General features: G+C 36.0%; 2 protein-coding genes across 3 annotated transcripts in view; one reads left to right on the top strand and one right to left on the bottom strand.

The window, feature by feature from the left end:
* Positions 1-150, bottom strand: part of SIAE (sialic acid acetylesterase) — a 32,811-nt gene extending 32,661 nt beyond the window's left edge. For both annotated transcript variants that reach the window (XM_039872827.1, XM_039872828.1), the window contains exon 1: positions 23-150. In XM_039872827.1, coding sequence (XP_039728761.1) covers positions 23-89 — 67 coding nt within the window. In that variant the 5' untranslated portion in view covers positions 90-150. The remainder of the gene's footprint in view (positions 1-22) is intronic.
* Positions 151-216: 66 nt separating this feature from the next.
* Positions 217-13,124, top strand: SPA17 (sperm autoantigenic protein 17). Its single transcript, XM_039872826.1, has 5 exons — positions 217-359; positions 1,442-1,619; positions 5,995-6,065; positions 8,069-8,137; positions 12,807-13,124. Exons 2-5 carry the CDS (start codon positions 1,466-1,468, stop codon positions 12,948-12,950), a joined length of 438 nt encoding a protein of 145 aa, XP_039728760.1. The 5' UTR covers positions 217-359; positions 1,442-1,465; the 3' UTR covers positions 12,951-13,124.
* The last annotated feature ends 2,049 nt before the right edge of the window (positions 13,125-15,173 follow it).

Genomic DNA, 15,173 nt, shown 5'->3' with positions numbered 1-15,173 from the left:
GGGCCGAGCAGGGCCGCCTCACCTGCACTCGTGTGGGCCCGCTGTATTAATGGCAGCACCAGCCCCAATACAAACACCGGCACTACCATGTTAACCAGGATCCGTCTCGGAGCGCAGGCCTCCAGACGCGAACACCAGGCCGGGGCGGGGCCTGGTGGGGGCGGGGACGTGGGCGGGGCCTGGGCGGGGCAGGTCTGACCCCACCCTTCCAGGCCGTGCGGTCCGCAAAGCCGTCGCAGGGCCGTACTTCTCCCCTTCTCAGCCGCCGTAGTTAAGTAAGAAAAAAAAAAAAACGGTTCCCCAGCAACGAGAAAAAACAACTGGAATCACCCCGTCAACAGCTCTGGGAGAACCAAGAGGTGAGGCGGTTTACCCCACTTCCTCTTCCAAACCGAGACCTCACCTTTCCCCTTCGCCTCTCGTATTCTGTCAGGATCCCCGATACATTCCGGGAACACTGGGGCAGATTGGGAGCTCAGGCAGCCGATTCTGAAGTCCCAGATCCTCGACGTCCTGCCCCCTCCAACCGCCCTTCGCTCCCCAGATCGTTTCAGGTTCTAACCATACCTTTTCACAACCCTAAGGATTCAATGCCTCATCTCGTGTTCCCTCGAAAAAAACAAACAAAAACAAAAACTCCTCAGATTTGGCCTCATGAAACCGTCTAGTTCACCCATCAAGAACCCTACGTACTCTCAAGAAAAGGCCAGGGCCTTGAGTGTTATTTGCATACTCCGTAGTCCAACCCGCTGCTTGGCCTAGTATAAATCTAGCCCTAGTAATCTAACCCTAATATTTCAAGACAGGAAGACAAGACATGCTCAGGACAAAACCAGAAAATATAAGAATCTCAAAACTTTGGAAGCAGAGATTACAAAATCTTGACTGGCCCTACCCTTACCCTACCGACCCCTCTGCCCCTTCCAGAGTATATAGGCGTTTTGAAGCGTTGCACATAGGTCATGCTTCGGAAGCGGAAGCTAAGGAAAAGACTGAGTGTCAAACTTCTGCATTCAACAAATAAATTTCTAGAATCAGGACTAGCTCTTACTTTTTAAAATTTTAGACCCTATACAGGGTCTTCTCAGCAATTTATGATCAATTTTTAACAATCATTCTAAAATCTCGTGGGATAACAAAACTTAAATTCACTTTTTAAATACAGACATAGGGACAGAAAGAAAAAATGCTTAGTGTAATAGTGAGAAACCTGTGGTTTTTGTAATTAAAAAATGATTTGGCCTATTAAATGGGTCTGTATTTGTAATATTCTAATTAATAATGGAGAATTCAAAACTCTTAAAGGGATGGACTTGGATTGTGATGGCGAAAATAATATTGAAGTCAAATATATTTGGGACTCAGAAATAATTTGTTGCCATAGCTGTGATTAAGTAAAATCAGACAAATTTAAAGACAGTACTCTTTAATGAATCTCTAGGTTCAATAGACATTTCCTTCCAAGATGTCGATTCCATTCTCCAACACCCAGTACCGAATTCCGCAAGGATTTGGAAATCTTCTTGAAGGGCTGACATGTGAGATTCTGAGGGAGCAACCGGACAATATACCAGCTTTTGCAGCAGCATATTTTAAAAATCTTCTAGAGAAAAGAGAGGGTAAGCTTTTTAAAAATAGGCTTTTTTTTTTTTTAAATAAGAAACTAAGAAGTTGTTTATGGTGAAACTTGCATAGGATCGTCCCGATTCCACAGAAAGCCTTTATGAGGCAAGTAGCTTCAAATAACAGTTCTTGCTATTTGAAACATGTCCCTTTTTAACAGTTCTCTAAAATCACATTAATTCACATTATTGAAGATTATCAGTTTTGTACCCAGACCTTCTTTGCTGTTTCTCATGGACATGCTGGTGGAAGGGGACCTCAAGAAATTGTCCAGTCTAGCTTTCTATTTTCTAGCTGTTCTATGCATCCCAGGCAGTTGAGTGTCTATGCTTACTGGATGGAGAGTTTGTGGTTTTCTTTACATTTTGACTTTTCTTACTTGAAAGTATTATAAAAAATAATTCTTTACTTTTTAGATTAAGTAAATTGGTATTTTCTGGAGGATATTAAACTGTTCTACAATAAAGGCACAGAGAAAAACTGCTTTAAAAAGTAAATTTCTGGCTTGGGAAGATAATTTATATTTTTCCTCTGTACTCCCAAGGTCTCATTCTGCCCAGAGACTAAGATTCAGGCTAACAGTAACTCTTTGGTTGAGAACCATAGAAGAGTTTTTTCACTTCCATAAATAAAATTTCCAGATTCCCAGCCTTGAAGGTTCATGACTATCAAGACCTGACTCAGTGGTCAAAATAGGAAATATCATAGCTATAAGTTTTTATTAAAAACCTATTCTTCATTAGAACAACTATTTTTATTAAAAACCTATTCCTCATTAGAACAACCATTTTGTATAGGCTTTTATCATTACTTTTATCATTACTTCCAACAGAGTGGTAAAGGTGACTAGAAATAGCCACAAGCAAATAAACGTTCCATTTTAAATCACTTTATAAAGGGTGGAAAACTACCACAAGGTTTGATTTGAAACAGCTCCCATACATACTACACAGCTCTATCCCCTTGTTGTCTTTGCTCTACCATGGCAGAGCTCAAAGTCTCTGCCAGTTTCTTGAATCTTGTTGGTCTTTTCCATATCCAGTCACTGTGAATATTTGTTGCACAATCTGAAACTTAAGTGCCACTGAAAAAGGTAAGAGGTGAATTGTAATGAACACTAATTTAATTTTGTTATTACAACTTCAATTTTACAAATTTATAAGTAATTTTAGACCTCAGAAACATCCCATTACAAAACCATTTGAGCCATCATTACTGGATGATGACAATTAAAACAATTAGTGATTGAGAGTAATGGTCTCAGAATACTAGTTCTCTAACTACAAAAAAAAAAATGGGTGAAACTATTTGAAACAATGTTAAGCACCACACCCATTTAACTCATGTAAACCAAAGGTGAATTATCCAACTGATACAAGTATTAGAATTAAGTCTCTTCAAAAGGGAAGAATAAAGTCCTCTAGGCCAGTCTCACACAATGCAAGAATTTCCTTACAGTGATTACTAGTCTTAATTTTTACTTATGTGACAGGAAACATGTTAGTATATGAAATAAAATCGCTAGGGAAAAGATGGGCTTTTTATTAAATGGTGTCGTGATAAAGATGGAAAGAGAAAATTGGATCTATTCTTTACATCCTACACCAGGATAAGTTCCAAATTGATTGGAGATTTAAATGTTTTTTTAAATGAAACCATACAAATACTAGAAGAAAACATGGATAAATTTATCACATAAAAGTGGAAAAAATTTTCCTAGCTAAGTACCTATAATTACTTTAAAAATCCAAGAGCGATTAGAGAAAAGATGAATAAAATTGACAGTATTACATGACGAAAATTCTCATAATGAAAATAAAACTACAAATGACAAACGGGAAAACTGTTTGCAATTTATATCACAACCAGTTAGTAAACCTAATAAATAAAGAGCTTATAAAAACAGTGAAGAAAAAACCAACAACCCTGTAAAAACACTGGGCAAATGATATGAGCAAACAATTCACACAAAAATAAATGCAGTGGCCCTTAACATATTAAAACATACTCAGACTAACCCATGATAATAGAAGCCTATATCAAAACTACACTGAAGTAACACCACCCACCACCAGCAACCCCACTCATCAGATTGGCAAAAGCCAAAAGTTTGCCAGTTTATTCTAGGCAGGGCTAAGGGGAAATAGGCACTCATACACGTGCTGGAGGAGAAACAAAATGATACAACCCCACGTAGGGGGAAATGGCAATATTTATGAAAATTATGTACGCATTTAACCTTTGATACAGAAATTCACTTCCTCACTTTTTTCATTGCATTGTTATTTGAGAAAGCAACCAACTATCCATAATAGGGAATTTATTGAATAAACTAGAATACATCCACACATGGAATGATACATAGCATTAAAATAAAAACAATAAAGAAAATCTCTGATATATTAAGTGAAAAAAGTTAAAGTAGGTGGAAAAAAATGTGTTTAGTATGCTACTAATTATCTAACAAGGGGTATTGATATGAATACAGAAGTGTTCATTTATATTTTTTTAATGGAAGAATAAATCTTTAAAAATAACATTTACCTCTGGGGGAGAAAGAACAGAGTGAAGGAAACAAGAAGTTAAATTTCTCTGAATACATCTCGAACTTGAAATTATAAATGTTTAAAATAGTTATGAGATAGAATTAAATTTAAAAATTGTTAAATAATTCCTAAAATTTTCAGGATGAGCTTGAACACCTTGCCATACCAGAAAGTAAGGAAACTGTCAAATATTACTAGAGCTGTTTCCAAAAGACTCAAGGACATCTGAGCCCCTGAATAAGTCCCTACTGGCCAGTTTTGGACAACGAGAGCATCAATAAGAATAATAAATGCAATAGATTGAAATTCATTCAACTCGTTTAACATTCCTGAGTTTGTAATAAAAAATAAATAAAAAATAAATAAGAAATAAATAAAAAAGCTCCTTGAGAGAGTCCTAAGAAACCAACTGATTATTCTGAAAACTGGTAAATGAAAGGAAAGAACCAAAACTTTAACCTGCCTTTCCTGTAAGAACTGCATTTCAGGGTAGCCAAATAATTGATGAAGGAAAGTTTTTCTTTATTAGGTACTCCAGAAATAAAGAACCAATGACCAAATTAGAACATTATCATTTTGCAACCTCTAAAGAAATTATTTAAGCAGTCATCAGTAATGGGCTCATAAAAATTATAAAGACAACCAGATATTATACATCTGCTGATAGAATTATACTACACTACCCATACTCTTGCCAAAAGAACAAAGCCAAACCTGAATCATATTGAACTGTAGATGTAACTAGCAGTCTACAGGAAATTCAAAAGCAGAGGAACTTATTAAAAATCATCATGGGAATGGTATCCAAAATATTCAGACTGTGGAAAACTCCAAAGAAAGAAAATGACCTAATTTCCTCAACAAATAAATTGCAAGGGAAAAATGCGGAGTGGGAGATAGGGAGCTTTCAATTTAAAGAGATTAAAAAGACATAATAAAAGGCTGGATGTGCCCATTGTTTGGGTCCTGACTTGGACAAACCAACAGTAAAAAAATTAAAAAATATTAGAAAATGGATGAAATTTGGATAGTTGATGATAGTAAGGAATTATTGTTAGTATTTTAGGCGATAATGGTATTGTGGCTTTATATCTTAGAGATGTATACCGAAATATATATCTATAGATAGTATAATATGATGCCTAGGATTTGCTTCAAAATAATCAGAAGAAAGGGCAGGAAAGTGAGTGAAGTTTTAGATAAGATAAATCGTGAGTTTATAATAATTGAATCTGAGTAATGTACACATGGAAATTTGTTATATTATTCTCTACTTTCAAAGTTGAAGTTCTTCATATTTAAAAGCAAAAGAAAAATTATCTTTAAATGTAAATACTTCTCCCTGTCTATGTCAACTGACTATATAATATGCTTCATTTAAAAAAAAAAACCTCTCCTCACCTTCATTTTTCGAAACTTCCTTACTATTTAGAATTTATTTGTATACCTTTTCTCGTGTTTGCTAATTTGTTTGTAAGTTTCTATACTTACATTTAAGTACTGGCATTTGTTCTTCCCCTCTCCTCTGCCTCCCTCGCTCTCACTCTCCCACTCTCTCCCATTTTATTATAAATTTTATGAAGGCAGCAATTACAGTTTTTACTGCCTTTCTAAATATACCCAATGGCTCATCTAATGTTTAATTCATCAACATATACTTAACGTACACTGGTTACGTCTTCAGTGCTAGGCTGTGTACAATATCAGTAAGATTTTCAACTGGCAGTAACGAACCTGTGATTTGAAAAAAACTTCTCTGTGTTAGTATTCTAGATTTACTTTAATGAACTCAAAATAAATCTAAAATTATATTTTTATTATTTAGAAACCAACTTTGATCCAGCAGAATGGGGGACTAAGGTTGACGACCGCTTCTATAACAACCATGCATTCAAGGTATGGTCCTGTGAAGCTATTGGATTTGGTTATTTCTTCTCTCTGTCTCCAAAACAGAAATTATTGAGATCTCCCCAGAATCATGAAAATTGTGAGAGGCATCACAAATATCTTATTAAACCTTTTTTATTATAAATTATTGGGGTGACATTGATCAACAAAATCTAATAAGTTTCAAGTGTACGATTCAACAGTATGTCATATATATACAATTCAACAGTATGTCATATATATTGCATTGTGTGTTCGCCACCCATAGTTAAATTTCTTTCCATCACCACATATTTGATCCCTTTTATTCATATCTACCTCTATCCTTCCCCCTCTTCCCTCTGGTAGCCACATGAGTTTGTTTGTCATGGTTTTTTGTTGCTTTTAGATTTATATACCACATATAAGTGATATGTGGTTTTCAGCTTTTTCCTATCTGACTTACTTCTTATTAAACCTTTTTAATTGTGCTGTTCTTTCTGACTTCTAAAATATCTGAATCGCATACAGATACATAGTTTAAATTTAAAAACGGTCAACAGGAAGAATGTGCATGATAGTTATAGAATAATTACTCTCATTTATTCTTCAAATATTATTGGGCATTATAGTACTTGAAAGTAGCAGATAATAAATATTTGTCGAATTAATGAATTGGACAGTTTGTCCAGTTATTCCATTATCACCGACATCTTACAAAAGACCAATTAGAATTAAAGATGGTAATGATATATAGAGTTTTCTCTAAAAAGCTTATCCGTTCAGAGGATGAACCTATCTTTTCTTTAGTAGCATTCTTAGAACCAGCCTTTCTCAACCAGGGTTCCTCAAAACAATTAAGGCCTAAGCTGAAGGCATACATTGCACATAAGGAATCAATGTCTCTCCTTTGTATCTAGAATGCTTCTAGTTATGTACCATCCTTGGGAGAGCTGAGACAATAGTCACTCGAAATATTCTGTGTTGTGTGGTCCAGATAAGGAATACTGGTTGAGAAAGGCTGTGTGGTAATCCAGCATCTCTGGCATCAACTTGGGCTTGGTGGAAATTCAGTCACAAGCCCTGCCCCAGCCCTACATATCAGAAGATGAATTTTAACAAGATCCTCAAAGTAAATTGTAGGTACATTAAAGTCTAAGAAAGCACCACTCTAGACAACTGTGATAAAACATTAGCCACAAAGCACTAACAGACATTTGAATTAAAAGGAATTAACACAGTTCAGGTTTTGATAATGTTCCACAGTAGATTTGGGGAATTTCCTAGGGAAATATCTGTCATTATTCCATGAGTTCAAAAGTGAAGTTTCACCCATTTGTGCCTGTCAGATATGGGGGTGTTCTGTTTATTTCCATTTAACTAGATTCTTTGTGTTCATGTTTTATTGAAATCAAAGGAAAATGTTGAAAATTTAAAAATATTTGTGTCATATAGCCGTTTCAGGTGTTTTCTTCTCTTGAATTTTAAAGGCTTTGTTTGATTAGCTTATATGTTCTTTCTGTTTTATGGATTAAGGAAGTTCTTTCCATACGTTGTGGATTAGCAATGTGATATTTAGAGGAAGATTTCAATAACTGCGACTTAGTTTTTAATCTACAAACTTCATTAAAGTCAACTTGACTTCACACTATGCAACATAATGACATTTATTTTGTTTCTATTTTAGAAACTATTGGCACTTCTTCTCTATACTTTGTTCATGATTCATTACAGCATCTTATCAATTTTTATATATGACAGTGGTTTGTTTTTAGTATAAAACAATGTCACATATATTCTAAAAGCAAAAGAACAAACTTTTTTTTAACCAGGTCCTTAGTCTTTAATATTTACTTATGCATATTCTCTTGAGAGTTTTCATTTATTTCTTTTTTTCCAACCTACTTTCCTTGTATTTAATTCCCGCTACTTCTCAATAACTTAAAGTAATATTTAATTGCCTGTAAGCAGTTTGATCTAAGACTTAACTGTTTTGGAAACATTGCCTCTTTGGTCCTCTGCCCTCTCTCTAGGAGCAAAAACCACCTGAGAAGGAAAACTCTCAGACATCTGTGAAAGAAGAGATGCCAGTCACAGCCTTAGTAAGTTATATTTTCCATGTACTATTGGATTCCTAGGAAGAATGATATCACTCAGTTTAAAATTATACTCTAAATATGAATGTAGTCTGTTATCCATATAGCTAAAATTATGATTTTGCTTTCTAGATAACTAATATCCATGATAAACTAACTGGTGGATCATTTTTAGACATGCCTCTTATAAAGGAAAGTCATTCTTCCCCTTAAAAATAAAATCTTTTTTCTTGAGATTGTCAACAGATAGAAAAATCTCCCCAAGAGGAAGAACAGGCAGAACTCGGTTTTTTTGTTTGTTTTTTTTAAACAAAAATATGTGTTGTTTAATTGTTTATATATTTTATAGCAATTTTTAAATATATTTAATAATTTTTATTTTTCAGTTACACTTGACATGCAATATTGTTTCAGGTCTTTCCAACATAGTGATTGGACATTTATGTAACTTACAGAGCAATCACCCTGATAATCTAGTACCCATCTGACATGATATTTAGTTATTACAATATTATTGACTATATTCCTGATGCTATGCTTTACAGCTCCATGACTATTTTGTAACACCAATTTGTACTTATTAAACCCTTCTCCTTTTTCTCCCACCTCCCAGCCCCCTCCCATCTGGCAACCATCAGAATGTTCTCTGTATCTATGAGTATCTGTTATATTTGTTTATTTTGTTCTTTGGATTCCACATATAAGTGAAATCATATGATATTTGTCTTTCTCTGTCTGACTTACTCCACCCAACACAATACCCTCTAGATCCATCCATGTTGTTGCAGATGACAAAATTTCATTCTTTCTAGGGCTGAGTAATATTCTGTTTTATATATGTACTACTTCTTTATCCATTCATCTATTGATGGACACTTAGGTTGCTTCCATATCTTGGCTACTGTAAATAATGCTGCAATGAAAATATGGATGCATATGTCTTTACAGATTGATGTTTTGGGTTTCTTCGAATAAATACCCAGAAATGGGATTACTGGCTTCTTCTTTGTCTCTTGCTATACCCTTTGTTTTAAAGTCTATTTTGTATAAGTGTTGCTACTCCAGCTTTTTTAAAATTTCCATTTTTATGAAATATCTTTTTCTATCTCTTTACTTTCAGTCGGTATGTATCTTTCAATCTGAAGTGAGTCTCTTGTAGGCAACATATGTAAGGGTCTTGTTTTCTTAACCATTCAGCCACCCTATGTTTTTCGATTGGACCATTTACTCCATTTACATTTAAAGTAATTATTGATAGATATGTAGTAATTACCATTTTATTATTTGTATTTTTCAAGTTTTTTTTCTTAAAGAAGTCTCTTTAACATTTCTTATAATATTGGTTTAGCTTTTAATTGTCTGGGAAGCTCTTTATCTGTCCTTCGATTCTAAAGAATAGCTTTACTGGGTATAGTAAAATGGTTGTAGATCCTTGCTTTTCATCACTTTGAATATTTCGTGCCAGTTCCTTCTGGGCTACATAGTTTCTGTTGAGAAATCAGTGGACAGTCTTATGGGAGCTCCCTTGTAATTGCCTTTCTCCTGCTGCTTTTAAGATTCTCTCTTTGTCTTTAACCTTCACATTTTAATTATGATGTGACTTGGCGTGGGCCTCTTTGAGTTCATCTTGTTTGGGACTCTCTGCACTTCCTCAGCTTATATGTCTATTTCCTTCACGAGGTTAGGGACGTTTTCAGTCATTATTTCTTAAAATAGGTTTTCAATTCCTTGTTCTCTCTCTTCTCCATCTGGTACCCCTATGATGTGAATGCTTGAGGACCCTTAACCTATCCTGATTTTTGGGGGGGATTCTTTTTTCTTGTTGCTGTTCCAATTGGGTGTTTTCTGCTACTTTCTCTGATTCAATCCTCTGCTTCACTTAGTCTACTGTTGATTCCATTTAATGTAGTCTTCATTTTAGTTATTGTATTCTTCATTTCTGATTGATTCTTTTTTATGATTTCCATCTTCATTTTTATGTTTTCTATCTTTTTGTTAAAGTTCTCGCTGAGTTCATTTACTCTTCTCCTAAGTTCATTGAGCATCCTTATAACCAGTGTTTTGAACTCTGCATCTAGTATATTGCTTGTCTCCATTTTGGTGAAGTCTTTTTCTGGAGCTTTGTTCTATTCTTTCATGTGAGACAGGCTTTTTTGTTTCCCCATTTTGGCTGTCTCCTTGTGTTTGTTTCTATATATTAGGTAGGGTTGCTATGTCTCCCAGTCTTAGTAGAGTAGCTTTGTGTAGTAGGTTTGCAGGGGGCCCAGTGGCACAGCTTTCCTTCGTCACCTTACTTCCTACCCAATAGGGTGTAACTTTTCCCTATAAGCTTTATAAATTATTTCAGAATTATATTAATACAACTCAGTCAGCCTAACATTGGCATAAGATACAGTGGGAGGTCAGGGAAGATGGAGCAAGTGTTTTTCCTTACATCTTTAATCGATGCCCTTACATGGATTTTCATGAGTTTGAGTTAAGATCCCATTGATTTCCAACTTCAGAATAATTCATTTGCCCATATTGGTGCATCATCTCAGAGGATTTTATGCCATTTTGTTTGCATTTTAAAAGTTTAAGAGCTAGATTTACCTAATTGTTTATGATAAGGTGAGAGGGGAGGTGAACAACCTAAAGGTCTGTAAATAAATCAAAGTCCATCAATACAAGTAATACAATGGTGTCATTAAATAAAGAATGGACAGGTATGATCACAAGATGGCAGAGTATGTAAATGCTGTATTAGCCTCTTCCCATGACCGCCTTAAAATTACAACTGAGTTATAGAACAATCAACCTGGAGAACCATCTGAAGACTAGCCGAACAAAATTCCTATAACTAAGAATGTAAAGAAGGGGCCACATTGAGACTGGTAGGAGGAGCGAAGACATGAAATGGGCTGGCCCTGCATCTGCATGTGGCAGTTGAGCAACAGAAGGGGTACCTTGGCTGTGGAGATCTCCTTGGAGGAGTGAGGGCCTTCAGCCCCACACCAGTGCTCTCAAGTTCAGGGATTCAGTGCCAGGAAGAGAAGGCCTCACAAAATATGGCTGTAAAAATCAGTGGGGATTCTGACCATCTGGGTGAGATGTAAGAGTGCTAGAAACCCAGACATCCCCTTAAAGAGCCCACACACAGATTCCCTTGCTCACAGGCTTCAGCAGAGGGATAGCAGCTGAGGAGGTGCCAGAGACATTAAGAGAAAGATTGAGTTGTTTGATTTTGGGGCTCGGGCTGCAGGGACAGCCACCATTAACCCTGTGTTGAGCCCTCTTCCTGTGCAGTGCTCAAGTGGGCATCATCTTGCCTGTGTTGAGCCTTCCCCCTACACAGCCAAATCTGAATCTGCATTGGTCTGGTGAACTTTGCTTGCTTCACCCTGGTGACTCCCTGGGACCCTACCCCACCCAACCCTTAAATTGCCAGAGGCATATTCGTAGCTGGGCAACCAGCCACACCCCTCCCTCTTTGTTGGAGGCTCTTTCAGCAGAATCAATAGTCCCCTGTTCATGCCTATCAAAATGGCTATCATCAGCGAATTAAAAAACAAGTGTTGGTGAGGATGTGGGAAAAGGGAATCTTCGTGCACTGTTGGTGGGATTGCAAATTGGTACAGCCACTATGGAAAACAGGTGGGAAGTTCTTCAAAAAATTAAAAAGAGAACTACCTTATGACCCAGCAATTGCACTATGTATAGTACCAGGTGCTACTACACTAATCAGCAGGGTCACTTCATAAATTATATAAATGTCTAACCACTAAGCAGTACACCTGAAACTAATATTAAATAATACTGAATGTCAACTTGAAAAATTTTTAAAAATTTTTAAAGAATGGGCAGTGTTATACACTAGATAATAACATAGATGAAGAGAACAAAGACATGTTATTACCTGGAAAAAGTAGTTGCAGAACATTCTGAATAGCATGATCTCATTTTTAAAATGAAAAGGCATATATGTACCCATATGAGTACTTCATCTATAGAGAAATTTCGAAAGGATATATACATTCAACCTATAATAATGGTCACCTCTTAGGGGTAGGATTTGGGAAGGGGTAGAAAACTTTTACTACCAGTGATATTTAAGTTTTTAAATGAATATGTATCACTTATAACTTAAAAATGTATATTAAAAGCTGTATGTCTATTGAATTATACACTTAAGATCTATGCATTTCACTGTCAATTATACCTAAATTAAAAAAACAAAACAAACAAACAAAAAAAACAAAAAAGAAGCTATATACAAAAGTCAAACCAAGCATGTTAAAACTGACACTATTGGACCAAATGAACTTCTCTCTGGCACTTTCTGACTTTAAAAGTACGTTTTTGGTTAGCTATGCTTCAAGGATTCTTACTTATCCCCCTCCCCACCCCTCCAAAAATGTTACTGCTTGGAAACTGTTAAATAGGAGATATTCTGGGGAGAAAAAGTTGGCAATGATGATTTATTGCAGAGACATATTAAAGAATAACAAAACAAAATACCTGCTATTTTGGCATTTACCATTTGGTACATATACAACATGAGAATATATAAAATTCCCTTGGGAAGCAACAGATCTCAATTGTTACATGCCTAAATCGATTAAATTTGTGCACTATTTGTATGGCATCAAAATACTGTATGGGATGTTTACAGTCTCTTTTTCTCCTTTCCATGAAGGAATCTTCTGAAGAAGATAAAGAAAAAGAGGAGAAAGCTGCCGTAAAAATCCAAGCAGTCTTCCGGGGATACTTAGCCAGAGAAGAGTTGAAGAAAATGAAAAAAGGTAATCTTCAAGAAGAGACAACACAGGAAAACAAGTGAGGAGACTGATTTTGCCCCCCAGAAACATGAAAAAATAATCCAAATCCATCAACCTTGTTGTGATTGTCGTTTTTTTTTTCTTAGTAAGGGAGATTTGATGTAGTGAAATAACATTTGTTGCTGTTGTGAAAATCTGTCATGAGCATTTGTTTAATAAACATGCCATTGAACACATGCCTCTTGAAGATTTCTCTGAGATCATAAGTCTTATTTATACTTCTCCCAAGTCCATGTATAGAGACCCATGGACTTAGAATTATAGAACTGGAGTATCTTGAGTTTTCAGAGATCTCAGAGGTTATGTGGTCTAATCATTTCCCAAGGAATAAATCCTTTCTATCATGTCCCTGAAAAATAGTCATTTAGCTCCAGTTTCACTCCTAGTGATAGAGAATTTAACTGCCTTTCAAGGGTAGTTCATTTAATTTTTGAATAACTCCAATTATTAGCAAGATAAGCTGGGTCAAAAATCTGCCTCCCTGTAAGTTTTCATTTATCATGCCTGCATTCAATCACTTATTTAAAAATGTATTGAGCATAATTCATGTGCTGGGATTTAGAAACGAATATTTGTTCTTACATTCATGCAACTGACAGGTTTTTTTTTAATTATCCTGCTCTTCAGAATGACACAGAGTAAGACGAATAACATATTTGAAAAAACGGAAAGCTATCATAACATCATAAATACTCTTTTTTTAGCTAAAACTTCCCACCTTTCTTTAATGTGTAAATGGTAATATCTTCATCACAAACTCACAAACTTTTTTTAGTAAATCATCAAGCCCCAGTGCCTTATTTTTAAAAAGTTCAGTCTCTCCTTTTTAAGGCCTCCCAACTCTTGAATATTCAAGAAACTTCAAGATCCATGTCTTAGGCCAAAAGAAAATGGAAAGAAAATAGATTCTTTCCATTTAATTAATGCTGTTGCCTTCTACTATGAGATAGCATAGTCCAGCAGACTGATGTAATGTCCTGGCTGATTCAGATACCCATCTGCACTGCTGTGATGTCCCAAGCTTTGGTTCTAGCATTATACCTCTCAGTTCACAGTCACACCGCCCATTGTTCCCCAAAGCTCAATAATATGCCTAGGTGGCTTGGTCTGGAGGAGCTTCTAAAACCAGCCGTATGTTGTGTATAACAAGTGGTCTACTGGAAGCACTTAGATCTTTGTCTTAGCTCAGACTTTTTCTTTCTGCAAAGCAGTGTTATTTCAGGTACCCCATTACCTTTCCTTGTCACTAAGTTCTTATCAGGTTCCACAAAAGAAGTTCACCCAAGTATTCTCTCAAATACAGATGATTTATGCCGATGCTTTCAAGATTGTAGCATTCTTTAATATCCACTCACCGTGGGCATTCATCCCCCTTTTAGGATCTTTACTGGCATTAGAGAACTGCATATTAGCTAAACAAACGTTTGTAATACCCACTGAACCCCTTTCTCCCATCTTTAACTGCTCCCTCTCCCAGGCTCGGGGAAAAAAAATCAACTCTCCTCCAGGATTCTGGCTGCTCATTCCCCTATTGCATTCAAAGCACCAGCCTCCAACCCCCCTTCTCCTCAAAAAAAGCCATCTTACTTGGGGATTATCAATGGGACCCGGAATTAATGCAAAGATTTAGCTTCCCTGTCCTGAGAAAAAGACCAGAAGAGAAAAAGATTTTTTCCCCAGGGAAAAAGAAAGATGCCAGTTAGTTTTTTCAATAATGTTATATATGTTAAGTAATTTACAGTGTGCTTTCCAGTGTGCGCGCGCGCATGCACACACACACACACACACACACACGCACACACACACACACACATCTAGTGGTGGTGTTTTTGGTAAATGAAGAAAAGGAAGAGAAGGTAGGAAAGAATAGATGTGGTATAACAACACATTGGAAAATACTTTATTAACACTGATTTTCTTTTTATCTCTCCACCTGCTCCTTCTCAGTCTCCTTTGCTGGTAACTCTTCAACTCCCCAACTACTAAATGCTAAAGTATACCCAGGCTCAGTCCTTGAACTCTTTTTCAAGTAACCCACTTACTTGTTGATCTCATCTAGTCTCATGGCTTTAAAAGCCATCTACACACTGATTGCTCCCAGATGTATACCTGTACATATTGGACCTTCCTCCACTTCAACTCCAAACTTGTATATTCAACTGCCTACTTAACATCCCTATTTGAATGTCTGTAGGCAACTCAGACTTAGCATGTCAAATAACATG

Source organism: Pteropus medius, unplaced genomic scaffold (assembly GCF_902729225.1).
Source record: "Pteropus medius unplaced genomic scaffold, Ma_sr-lr_union100, whole genome shotgun sequence".
NCBI classification, from domain to species: Eukaryota; Metazoa; Chordata; class Mammalia; order Chiroptera; family Pteropodidae; genus Pteropus; species Pteropus medius.
Note: the sequence above shows the minus strand (reverse complement) of the source record. Positions and strands in the feature narration are given on the sequence as shown.

Bases quoted from the DNA above. Each gene is read 5' to 3' on its own strand.
- SPA17 (XM_039872826.1), top strand. From the start codon at position 1,466: ATGTCGATTCCATTCTCCAACACCCAGTACCGAATTCCGCAAGGATTT. The intron at 1,620-5,994 runs GTAAGCTTTTTA...TTTATTATTTAG, and splicing joins TCTTCTAGAGAAAAGAGAGG to AAACCAACTTTGATCCAGCA. The intron at 6,066-8,068 runs GTATGGTCCTGT...CCCTCTCTCTAG, and splicing joins ATAACAACCATGCATTCAAG to GAGCAAAAACCACCTGAGAA.